The sequence below is a fragment of the Dermacentor variabilis genome, chromosome 2 (genome assembly GCF_050947875.1).
Source record: "Dermacentor variabilis isolate Ectoservices chromosome 2, ASM5094787v1, whole genome shotgun sequence".
In the NCBI taxonomy this organism is placed as follows: Eukaryota; Metazoa; Arthropoda; class Arachnida; order Ixodida; family Ixodidae; genus Dermacentor; species Dermacentor variabilis.
The window spans coordinates 247979611-247992067 of NC_134569.1; the positions used below are offsets into that span (position 1 = coordinate 247979611).

A 12457-nucleotide genomic window follows, 5' to 3' on the forward strand; every position below is an offset into this window, starting at 1 on the left:
AGTTCCTCACCTTTTTTGTGTGTGTTTGGGGAGATCAACGTTAGAATACCTCGGGTAGGTCTTACAAGTCGTTCGTACGCCCCACGTTCTTGGATGAGATGTTTTGGATTCGCATTTGCCGTCTTGTATGCACAGGGAAATTACCGCGGCGTGCTTGCACTTCCCTGCGATGCCAGCACGGCGATCGCAGCTCCCCGCTAGGATTTGTCTGCTGTCGCCGACCTTAAAGAATCAATGTCACCTATAATTTCATGCATCCACACCGTAAATAACGAAGTAACTTACGCTGAGCTTCACGCATCTCGCTGGTGCATTATTTTTCGTTTGCGGAATACACCTAGCAGTCACTTCCGATCAGTAAGAGCTCAACCACGGCCGCTCAATGGAAACGCACTTGGTGTTCCATTGTGCGTTCCATTGAGCGCCCGTGGTTCAACACTTCCCTCACGTCGTAGACGTGCCCCACTTCAAATAGACGACTTCTTTCTCTAAATTCTTTTCACAAAAAAAAAAGCTGTCAAGATCTTGTAATTCCCGAAACCCGGTTAAAATTAATCGGCACGCATTTTCGCGCCATCGCTACCGTTTGACAAGGCGCCAAACACGCAGCGCGAGTTGCTGATGCCGTGAATAATCCTATTGCATTCGCGCAACTATTCGTCAGATGGCGCTAGGGGTCGGAAAGACAGGGCGCCGCCTAGCACTTGCAAGGTACCCATAGATACCTTAGCTACCCACCTGTTATCGTCCAACTTCCTCAGGCATTTTTCGTATAGGATTTTACTCTAAGCTTCCCGTGCTTCAAACGATTCCCAACCTCTATATCCCCCTGTACTGCTTCGTTTGTGGTTTACCCGTGGGCACCTAGTGCTAATTTTCCAACAGCTCTATGGTTTACTTCTAGTCTTGACTGAACTTATGCCTTAAGCATAGGAGCGCATTGTCAAAAGTAAGCCCCGGCACCATTACTCCCTTCCAAATACCTCTCAGTACCTCGTACCTGCATGTTGTATCCCCACAATGCCCTATGTTTCATTATCCCGGCATCTCTTCGCCCTTTTGAGAGACTGTTCTTGCTTTTCCATGTACCTTTGCCCTTTGTCTACCATACCCCGAGATATTTGTATTCGGACACTTGGGGTATTTCATGGCCTTGTATTGTAAGCTTCTGATCAGTTGTATCGTTGAAAAACATCCCACCGGACTTAGTTGCACTAAAACTGAAACCGAGACTGTCTCCTTCGTCTCCACCATCGCTACTAGATACTTTTCAGTTGTAAAACTCCGCCTGGGAGCGGCGTGAGAAGGTGACCCTCTGCCGTCTCCTCTCGCGAGGTGGCGCTGCCGCCATGGTTGGCCCGGTTGGCTGCGGAAGCTTCCCAAAGCAGCAGCGCGCCGCCGACTCAATGCCACATTTTTTTTTTTTTTTTGCAGCACTTCGTGGCGCTAAATATTCAAAGAATAGCCTTTTTACATTGTGCACTCTGTAAAAAACAGCTAATAGGTGAATGAAGAGGACAGTGAGGCTTTTCGTTGGTGGCATGTTTTATATGTACACATGAAAAAAAGAATAGGACCAGTACAACGCCGGATTGATGAATCTAAGCATGATGCATCGATATTCACAAAAGACGCGCTTTCTTGGTTGCTACAGCTTCCCTGTGACTGCCTTCTAGTTGACAGTTTGTATCCCTGGAGTAAAACTGCATCCGCATAGCAATGAAGAAATTCAGTATTTCGCACGTGAACGCGAACATATGCGCTGCACAACCAAGAAGAGGGAGGTAGCACCCCTCTAGATAATCTAAAACCTTCCAAAATATCTATCCGCAAAGGCCTGCCTCAACCAATGAAGCCGACACACTTTTGTTAGCAGTCTTCATAAAGCCCAGCATCTTTGGCGTCGGGTGCTTTAAGGAACCTTGCTTGAGACTTCTGCACTCAAGTAACTGTCGCAGCCAACTGCTGGGGGTTCAAAGCGTATGTCCGTTATGCATAGATCACATGGGGCGCCCTTTAATTGTGACTTTACGAATAACATATCCACACAGATAATAAACAACCTTGTCCTCTATGTTCATTGCTCATTGGTATGCGCATTGCAAGCACATTCTGGTGAGTTGCTTCGCTCCAGGCAACTTATCAACGTCGCCTCAATGGCATTGCGAAGACTACTTTCTTTTACTTGCAGGCTTCTCTCGTCTGCTTGAATGTGTCGTTGATGCCGATGAGCACAGATCCTGGCACACCTTCCACACTACCACGTAGCGCTGTTTTAACAGGTGTATAGAGGCTTAGAAGGCGGAATATCTGCGTGAAGTTGGTTATAGTAGGATGGGACTCATCTCAACCGAAGGAACGCACTAGTCTAATGTATTGCTGAAAAAAAAACATGAGTGAGGGAATTTCCTGGCAAACAGTGCAATGTGAATGCAGTCACAACAAATGTGAACAGTGTGCCTTACCTCCAGTGGCTCTTGATGTAACTTGGCTGTCGAAACATAGAGCGCACCTGGACGCGGCAGATCATCGACAATGTCTAAAGTCGACATCAGAGTTACTCGCAGCGACTTTGTCGTTTGTTGTGATGCAAAAAGCTTCAGGTTCTTTTGAATTGCATTCTGTTCTGTCAAGTTCAGCAGTTCCAAAAAATATTTGATGACCTGACATGATTAGTGTAACAACTTTATATCCCTTAGGAAATGCACACGAAGTTCAAAGGCGGTGGTCTAGTACACTATTTTGACGTAGAATGCTCGCAAGTATTTAATAACACACACACAAAAAGCAGGAGTGAAAACAGACAAAGTGATAGGAAGGGCGCTGCACCCTCCCTAGGTATCACTTTGTCTCTTTCTCGTGTTTTTTCTTGTTTCATTGCCGTTTCATTGTTCCATTGCTGGCATGTTTGCTCACAAAGCGAGCAGCATTTTCCTGGCACACAAATAAGAAACACGAGCAAAACGTGGCACGCTTCTGCACGCATTAGAGTCTCTGTCCGCTCGCACAAACGTTGCTCGCACCACCCGCCTTCGGGCCGACATAAAGCCCCTTAAACTTCGTAAAGTAGTGCCACGCTTTGAAGAACGCCGCCTCCTCCTCCAGCGCTCTGGCCGAAGCCGACGCAGCGTCGCTATTGGCCTAATGGCATCACGTGGCCCCTTGCGCCGGCTTCGTTTGTTTACAGGCTTGCGCCCACTTTCGTTCAAACGACGGCCGTAGGTGGCGCATTTATAACCTGTTCGTCTGCTACGCGGTGGGCGGCTGTGCGGCGTTGTAATTAGTACGGCAGCTGTTGTGTTGTGACGAACTGCTTCTCTAGTTCATGATTTTTGCTAACACAGTGAGAGTGATGTCACAAGGCTTTGATCGGTCACTTGGCTCCAAAAGTTGACTGCCCGAACTTAACAAATGTCGGAGCGTGTAGTCCGCTGCTCTCTAAAATAGCGTTAAATAGCCGCTCCTAGTGCCTTTTTCAAGCAGAATATTATAAATAACATTGTGTATAGAGTTTGCAACGTACACAACAGTTTCATTGTACACGTTGTAAAATTCGCTTCTGCGCTCTTTAGAAACTTGGAGCCACCGTAATGTTCGACGACAAAACGATTACTACTCATTTTAACTCTTAAAAGTTGTCCGTGAATGCATCGCGAGTTCAAAAAGTGAATTGCGTACACAGCTTCACTGCGTACGTATCTTAAGCTGCCGCCGCGCCACGCAGAAAAGCTAGCTTTACAGTTTGAAAAGAGTCCCGTGACACGATTTAATTAGGGCCTACAGTGCATCACATGTTAAAGCACTGGGATCGCTTAATTTTTTGCAAGCTTTCTGCTGAGCTAGACATCCAACGATATTAAAAACAAGATATGCTCACCTTCCCTTGAAACAGAATCGATCAGCCTATTGCACATATCGTGCGGAGGACTTACTCGTGAATACTTTTACTATACTTTTACCAGATCATCTGCCTTTCACTACGGCACACAGCAGTAAATCCTAATGTCATCTACGACATAAGGCTGTCAGTAATAAACTAAAAAAAAAGCTAGATTATCCTATGAATCTTGTTAAACAATTTTTCCAGTCTCTTAAGGAGGCTAGCTAGGAAAGGGAAAATTATGCCGTCGATCTAGCATTGCAGCGGCCACCTATGCTCGTTGTTTCCATTTCTTGCACCGCTGCTCCTCTTCTAGTTTCACTATTCAAACGCAAGGCATTCGCAAATATGTCTTCTTTTGTATATTTGTGAATTTATTCATTTACCGCCAATACAAGCGCTTTGTGCCTGCCGAAATGGCAAGACAAGCGCTGAACAGATCGCAGAAGCAGACGACACCGAACAGGTTATAACTAGCGCCACTCTGCTCGTACGTTCTTTCCCTAGCGGCAAAAGGGGCGAACTAGACCAGGCGTGCTGGAGGAGGGAGATCTGTGCAGATCTGGAGTTCAGTAGGTCGTGGGCGCAAGCTGCTCCCATAGAAGCCGGATATCTGTGCAGGTCTGGAGTTCCAGTAAGTCGTGGTTTACAGTCGCGCTCCAGTGCCATCTTTGCTCGAAAAGCGGCGCTTGTTGGGGGCATTCCTTCCGTTCCTATTCTGTGTTGTTTTGATCTTGTGAACGCCTTGGAGGATGTTTTGTGGCAAGTGCGACATCGCTTCACGTCATTTTCTGTTACCATGACCTGCTGCGCGTTTGGATGCCAATATAGTTTTAGCAAAGGCAAGAATATGTTCGCGATACCGTCCGGTAAGCGCAACGCGTTAAGAAGAAAGACATGGCTTCACCGAATCGGGAGGGAGAACTTCCGACCAACTTCCTCCGCGCGACTATGTGATGTAAGTTGTGGCTCTCTCAGAGTATTGTATGTGCCAGGTTTGCGTATTGTGCTGCGGGCAATAACGTAGTAGATATTGCACAGTTCACTGTGCATGTTGTCATTTGTACGCACACTTTAACATGATTTTTACGCAACGTCTGCTTTGCTTATATGCGCACTACGTGGTCGTGTTAGTCATATTTGGTGCGCTTAATCGTTTTGAACGCCAACCGGCTTGAGTTCGCGGGCACGCGAGGTTGCGTGCGATAACGTGATAACGAAATTTTTAAGATTCAGCGCAGTCCTTTTGATAAAATTTCAGTCTCGATCATGAAAGCGCCTCAGGAGAGCAACTCTCTGCCTTTTGTGGTTACTTACTAGCCTTCTTTAGATGGACTAGCTCTGTTTGCCACATTTGTTCGTGTTCCTCGTTGGCGGTCGCCCGGTGGATTTGCGATACAGAGGCACCGATGAAAAGCGTGCGTGCTCTCCCGAAACCGTGTTACGCGGTGCGTTCTTCGTCGAGCGACCGCATCATAGGTAATTGAGACGTATGTGCTAATTCGCCAGAGCTTTAAAGTGTGTGAAGCTTAAGATGCGGCGGTGGAGCACGCAAAGAAAACGTGCGGTCGCCCGCCCGTTCCCTGGCTGGTTTAGTCGTCGTTCGTGCTTAGTCGTTTGCTCGTTCGTTCGCACGCTCGTTTAGTTCGCGCGCTCATATAGTCGTTCGCTTGCTCGTCTATGCCACTATTAGTTTCTACAGTCATTATGCCTAATTGAGACGCGCTTGCTGTAGGACTCTTAGGCTGGTGCGTTTATTTACGCAATGAGACAATAAATGGTGCACACGGACTTGTGACTGCAAAGACAAATCTGTATACTGCATGTATGTGAAAATAAACTGTTAACTTGCAACTCGAATGCCGTTTCATATTATTCTAACCTATGAATAAAACATCATTTCGCTTGCCGCAATTTCGGCCGCGTCATGGCGGGGGAATTCTTTGCGCGATCATGACTTCACTAATAAAGTCATGTCTCGCAAATGTTACTTCGAAGGGAGTGCAACCGTCCTGAATGCATGCACCTCAGTGCAACTCGGTTCGCGACAAGTACGTCACTTACTAAACGGACAAACCAACGCACGATGAAGTGTTATTCGTGATAAGTCTTTAACTTGAAAAAATTACTGAAGGCCACAGTGGTCTTGTTTGAGATTCAGTCAAGCATTGTTATCGCGCTCCCGCTTCGCGCACGAATGCTAAAAACTCATTTTCTTGTGTACGCACAGTCCCGACTCGATGATCGGCCGCGGTATTTCTGTCGGCGTTGAGACACGAGAAACATAATAGCACCAGCGCCCACCTCTGAGGCTTTGCGCGCGCTTAGATTGGCAAGCACGCATGTTGGCGGCACGGTAGCTTGTAATACACTTTCGAACCTCCAGAGCAATGATCTCCGTCAGCCTTTGTACGTCATAGCTCATACGCGCCGAGAATTCACATTGTAAGGGCGGCGCGGATTCTTTAGGCTGAGGGCTTGCTGGAAGCCAAGAGGTTGTCATTCGATGGTAAACGTGTTATGTACAACCATTCGCAACAAGATCTTGCGACACGCCCTTGACAAATGTTGCGTACCTAATTGTAGGGCACGCGATACATTCGCAGTCGTCAACGCACAGCGTTAACGCTCCTTCAGAGACTTCTTTAAGAAATAGTTATCAAAAAATGAAACAAAAGCTGCCGTTACCGAATTTGTACAAGCATCCGACTAGAAATTCTATGCTGTACACAAAGTTACGCGGAGCTGGAAAGCCAACGTGAACGCCTAAAGAGCACTGCCTTGCTATGCGTGCATTCACTCTGCGAAAGGTCGTCTGATGCGCTCGAGCATCGTAGGCGGCGCCATGGTCGAGGAGGGAGCGTGAAAGAGAGGAGAAACGAGGAGGAGTGAACGCGAAGGAGGAGAGTGGCACTACTTTACGAAGTTTCAGGGGTTTTAGGCCGACAGTATCGCGCGCGCCACCCCGCGGGCGCGACAGAAAGGGACCAGGTGCCGCGGCAGAGTTTGACAACTGAAAATAATCTAGTAACGTTGGTCTCCACAGTAATTTAACAGAGTTTGCAAATCTTCCTGGCTATCTGCTTAGAGTACAATATCGTCCGCATACATTAAACCAGGTAGTCGTTGCTCAATAACCTTTCCGCCTAATCTGTACGGCAAATTAAACCCTGGATTGCTTCCTTGTAGCTTTCTTTCCATGCTTATCATATAAAGCATGAACAGCAGCCAGTTCGCTCGCAGCGCCCTCGCAAATTTTTCCTACACTCAGCGAGCGAGCGCCGTGCATTACTGACCAATGTCTAGTACACTCCAACGAAAGTAAACGAAAGTCATGGCTCAAGCGGACGCTCAAAACGAAGCCGGTATGACGATTCTTTTCCCCGGTATAATATTGCGTGAGGTATGCAGTGACATGCGTGATTACTTTCAGGAAGCAGAAGTGACCGTGTGTTGTCATACCTGCCGTGCTTTCAATGCATTCCTATCTTCTGCAATGCGAAGGGAATGTGTCTCGTTCCGATTGTTCCGCAGTTCTACATCGTATACTCTTATTCGGTTCCCGTGTCGCTAACAGAAACTACATCGTGCGGCAACACTTTATCGGACTTCCTTTAGTCAGTACATTAAGAACGTTTGGAAAACAACCATCTCGCAACATTTGTCGTTTCCGACATGCTCGGCATTCCTTTGTTTCGACGCTGTTTAGCGTGCTCCAATTGATCCCAGGGCTTTGGTGCTGTGTATCTGCGAGGGACTGGACGTGTGGGCCGCTGTCTGTACCGTTGCGAGCTTTGCAGCACCCCTGGGCATTCTGAAACGGCGACGCTACAGGGGCCTTGCTGCGCCTGTCTGCCGCGCTGTTAAATCGCTGCGGTGTTCGTCATGCGTACTGTCTGCGCCGAAGCGCTCCCGAAATTAGCGTACGGTATCGGCCAGAACTGCACAATGTATTTTAACGCAATATATTTCGCTGAAAATATCGGGTAACGCTGAGCCGTGTGTTTATTTCCGCTTGCACTTGTATGAGCCAACAGGTGCCGGACACACAAACTGTGGACATTTCTGCACTAAAAAAGACGTTCGATGCAAAAATATAGTGTGCAAGTATGTGTGTGTGTGTCTTCTGGATGCAATCTTGTGGGGCAAGAAACATAGTAAGAGCACTGTAACAATGGAGCACGAGTATCAGGCAGCCATGCCTGCAGCTTCAATTCTACATTGACGCTATTAGATGAAATAAGACTCGGAACAAAAGGGATTTTTTTTTTTCAGTGGGCTCGCCTTTTGTACATAGGTTAGGCATCACCGTTGCCAGACTGGCTATGCACTGTCTTTCCAGCGGAGGAAGAACAAAAGAAGATGAAAGAAAAAAGTTGGGGAATCTGCTGAAGGTCTCTTTCATACTCTAGACGAGAGGGCTCATTTCTTGTCCGTGTGCTTTGGTGAATAACAGGGCTGTTGGCCTTGGGCAGTGAACTGGGGTGCCCAGGTGTTGCTGAGGATTCCTGGGAAGTGCAGGACAGATGGCTTTTTTTCTTTGAACTGGCTGGCTTGGATGTGCATTTTTGCCTTCGGGAGCTCGGCATTCATCAAAATTGGGTATTCAACCCCTGAGCATTCTGCCCATGAGCAGCTCGCAGGGTGCTTTTCCATCCTCCAGTAATTCAGAAGACTGATCCATAAATCTTGTTTGGCATACGATGTGTTTTTTGAGTTGATGTTTCCTCATCAGTACGGTGGAGCATCGAACACAGCTCTGACCGTTTTTTCTTGCCTCTAGGCTGGTTCGTACGTCTTTGCACCTGCTATCGACTTGGTGCCTTCAGCGTGCGGTCCAGTGGATTTCTGCTATCAACGTGGAAGTTCCTTGACGGCAGGCAGCATTCTGCGCACCTTTTTGGCGCAAATATGAACAGCCATTGGAGATGACGCCTGGAAACTGGGAGTGGCCCCTTCAAGCTTACAAAAGGACACGGCAAAGGATCCCACCCTGCAGTCTGGTGGAGCATTGAACATAGCTCTGACCGTTTTTTTCTTGCCTCTAGGCCCATTCGTACGTCTTCGCACCTGCCATCGACTTGGTGCCTGCAGCGTGCGGTCCGGTAAATTTCTGCTACCAACGTGGAAGTTTCTTGACGGCAGGCAGCATTCTGCGCACCTTTTCGGCGCAAATATGTGCAGTCATTGGAGATGACGCCTGGAAACTGGGAGTGGCGTGACATCACAGACTGGGCCCCTTCAAGCCTACAAAAGGACACGGCAAAGGTTGCCATCCTGCATTCCGGTGGAGCATCGAACACAGCTCTGACCGTTTTTTCTTGCCTCTTGGTAAGAGAAATTTAAGATGTAACCTAGGTTAATTCTATGCTCCACTGGAGTGCACATTTGGTGGCTATCTTGTGGTTAGTGTGCGTTAACGATGTCGAGAAAACAATGCACGTCATGTACCAAACAGCTTCAAAAGGATGCCCAATGCATTCTATGTAAACAATGTGAAAGTTGGTATCATGCCGGGAAGTGCTTGGGAATTGCTAAAAAAAACATGAAGAGTATGACAGAAACAGAAATCGCTTGCTAGGAGTGTAAAAGTTGTGTGGCATTGAAACAAGACAACCAGTCTTCGGAATCTGAAAGCAGCGATGAAGATGAACATAAGCTTACAGTTGAAAAAAACTCGGATGGGTCAAAGTTGCTAAACGAACAGATGGCCACCATGAACCAAATGCTTGCCACAGTTTTAGGACGCCTGGAAGGCCTTGAAAAGAAAGTAGATGACAATGTGCAACAAAAGAGGCAAAAGAAAAGTCAATGGAAATGCTGGCTTCCAAATATGATGAACTTGTGCATAAGACGCGGAATCAGGGAATGGTAATAAAGAAAGTTGAAAGAAACATCAGAAGAGCTGGCCGAAAAACTCTTCTAAGGACGCTGAAATTGCACAGCTAAAGGAAAGTCTAGATAGCGTTGAACGGTATTCCAGGTGAAAAAACATTGAAATACATGGAATACCAGAAAGCTCAGAACAAGATTTGCACCAAATACTTACGGACTTTAGCAGAAAACTCGCAATACAGGCACCAGCAGAACAATCACTTGAAGCAATCCACAGAAACAAAGCTGGAAAAGATAAAATTCTGCCAATCATTGTCTCATTGTCAGGTTCACTGACCAAGCCACTTGAGACCTTTGGCTATCCAAGAGAACCGCCCTCCGGAGTGATGAAATTTTCATAAACAAAAACTTGACGCGAAATCAAAAAAAGTTATTTTGGCAATGTCGAAGCCTTGTGAACCTGAACTAAAAGTTTGTCTGGACGAGGAACGGTAAAATCTTTGCTAGAAAGGTGGAAGGTGCTTCACTGATTAAAGTTGATGCAGAGAATTATTTGAAAAAGATAGTTTATTTATTTATTTATTTATTTATTTCAAGTACCTGCAGCGCCCGAAGGCATTATTGCAGGGGAGAATGTACAGTGTACATAAGCTCGACAAAATACAGAACTGGTCAACCAAAAAAAAAATAACACAACAATATAAAAATTCACGCCACTAAATGCTCAGCAGAAATGCTCTGAACGATGCTTCAGTGTGACAATCAGCAATTTCCTGCGGTAGCTGATTCCACTGTGATATTGTGTGTGGAAAAAATGAATGCTTGAAGACGTTTGTTCTACAAATGAGTTCTCTTATTTTTAAATAGTGGTCACTTCTGTGAGATAAGAAATGAGGAGGTAAAAGGTAAGTTTATCTATTTTAACCAGGCCGAAATAAATTTTAAAAAGCATTTCCAACCTCATGTTTTTTTCTGCGTGTGCTTAATAATTCCCAGCCCAAGCTATCCTTAAGTGCTGTAATACTAGAAGTAAAGTCATAGTTATTGCAGACAAAACGGGCTGCGCGGTTTTGTACATGCTCGAGCATATTAGACAGAGTTTTGGTTTGCGTGTCCCAGGCCATACAGGCATACTCTAATATGGGTCTTACGTTCGAAAAATAAAGTGGTTCTTTAATTTTGGGAGGAGCTAGCCGGAAGTTGCGTTTAACAAAATTTAGCATTTTACAGGCTTTCGCTGTAACATATTCAGCGTGCTTAGTCCAAGTTAAATTCGATGAGAAATAAACACCAAGATACTTATACTGAGTTACTCGCAATAGCTGGACATTGTCTACTGTATAATGAAATAGATGTGGATTTTCTTTACGTGTAAAGGACACGTACTGACACTTACAGGGGTTTAAAGACATTTGCTACCTAACACACCAGCGTGTTATACAGTCCAAATCGTGTTGCAAACAATGGCTGCTTTTGAGTCATTCACTGAATGGGACTGAAACATCCAGAATGCAATCATTGAAGATGGACTTAGCCAAGAAATTAGCATACTGCACATAAACATACGAAGCATAAGAAAACTCTAGGACCAGTTATGTGTTTACTTGTCGCAAAATGTAGTTACTGACGGGATTGTTTTAACAGTAGTAAATCTAGATGCAACCAGACAGACTTGCTATGACACACGGTTATCAAAAATACATGTTATGTCGAGAGAACAGAAGAGGTGGAGGAGTGTTCATCTTTGTTAAAGATGCATGGATATGTTCAAGGATTGATGTTAACTTTCAAAATGCAAAGGTTATAGCGCTATCTATTAATAAAAAAGAAGTTACATACATATTGTGTGGCATTTACAGGCCACCAAGCAAGGATACTGATATGTTTTTGAATGAATTGAACCCTTTCCTTTAAAAGCATATGAATGAAAAACAGTTACTATTGGTTGGGGACCTCAATATTGATATTCTGCCAGAAGCAAGATCAGCTGTTGCTGATTACCTGAATTTATTAGCTGAATATGGACTCATGAACATAATGAACAGCTACACCAGAAAAGAGTATTTAGGACACAGAATCACGAAAACATGCATTGACCACATGGTATTTAGGCTGGCAAAACAATCGTGTAGGTCAGGCGTGATCACTCTAAATCTAGCAGACCATTATATTATAGTAGGTGCTATCTTCTCGGAGAAATATGTCTAAGGCGAAGGGAGCTGTGTAAAATGGGATCTTTTAGACAACAAAGAAGTTTATGAATTGATCAAGAATACTAATTGGTCGTCTCTATTAGCTCTTGACCACTTAAAGGCAGACAATAAACGTGCAAATATTGTCACATGGTGGTGACGTTGAAGAACACAGTAGCAATACTGTGAAAGACAAAACTAATTTTTATTGGGCGAACCTGTGCCCACAAAACAGGCTACACTTATAGCACAACAATAGCGGCGAACACGGTCGGTGATCGGCGAAAATCCGATCAGCGGGTCAAGTGTGCCGGCTTTTATAGATCAGTCGTCGAATGTTCCACAGTAATCGCTGGGACCCGCATGCCTTCCACAAAGTTCTACGCCATTCGTGTCGCGCATACTTGCAAGCAGATTACACAAGGTTCGGCGACAACAGACAGCGGATAGAAGCGTCAATAACATTCTATAAACTTCATATAGACGCGTCCTGAGCTGAGCGATAACATTTCTTGGACGGTAAAAGCTCTGTCTGCATTAGTGCAGAACG

The 12457-nt window shown here is 45.6% G+C and overlaps 1 protein-coding gene across 2 annotated transcripts in view; it reads left to right on the plus strand.

Moving 5' to 3' along the window:
• Window positions 1-7115: 7115 nt before the first annotated feature.
• The window catches only part of LOC142573224 (proteasome adapter and scaffold protein ECM29-like), a 233850-nt gene continuing 228508 nt past the window's right edge, over window positions 7116-12457 (plus strand). For both annotated transcript variants that reach the window (XM_075682818.1, XM_075682819.1), the window contains exon 1: window positions 7116-7245. In XM_075682818.1, coding sequence (XP_075538933.1) covers window positions 7215-7245 — 31 coding nt within the window. In that variant the 5' untranslated portion in view covers window positions 7116-7214. The remainder of the gene's footprint in view (window positions 7246-12457) is intronic.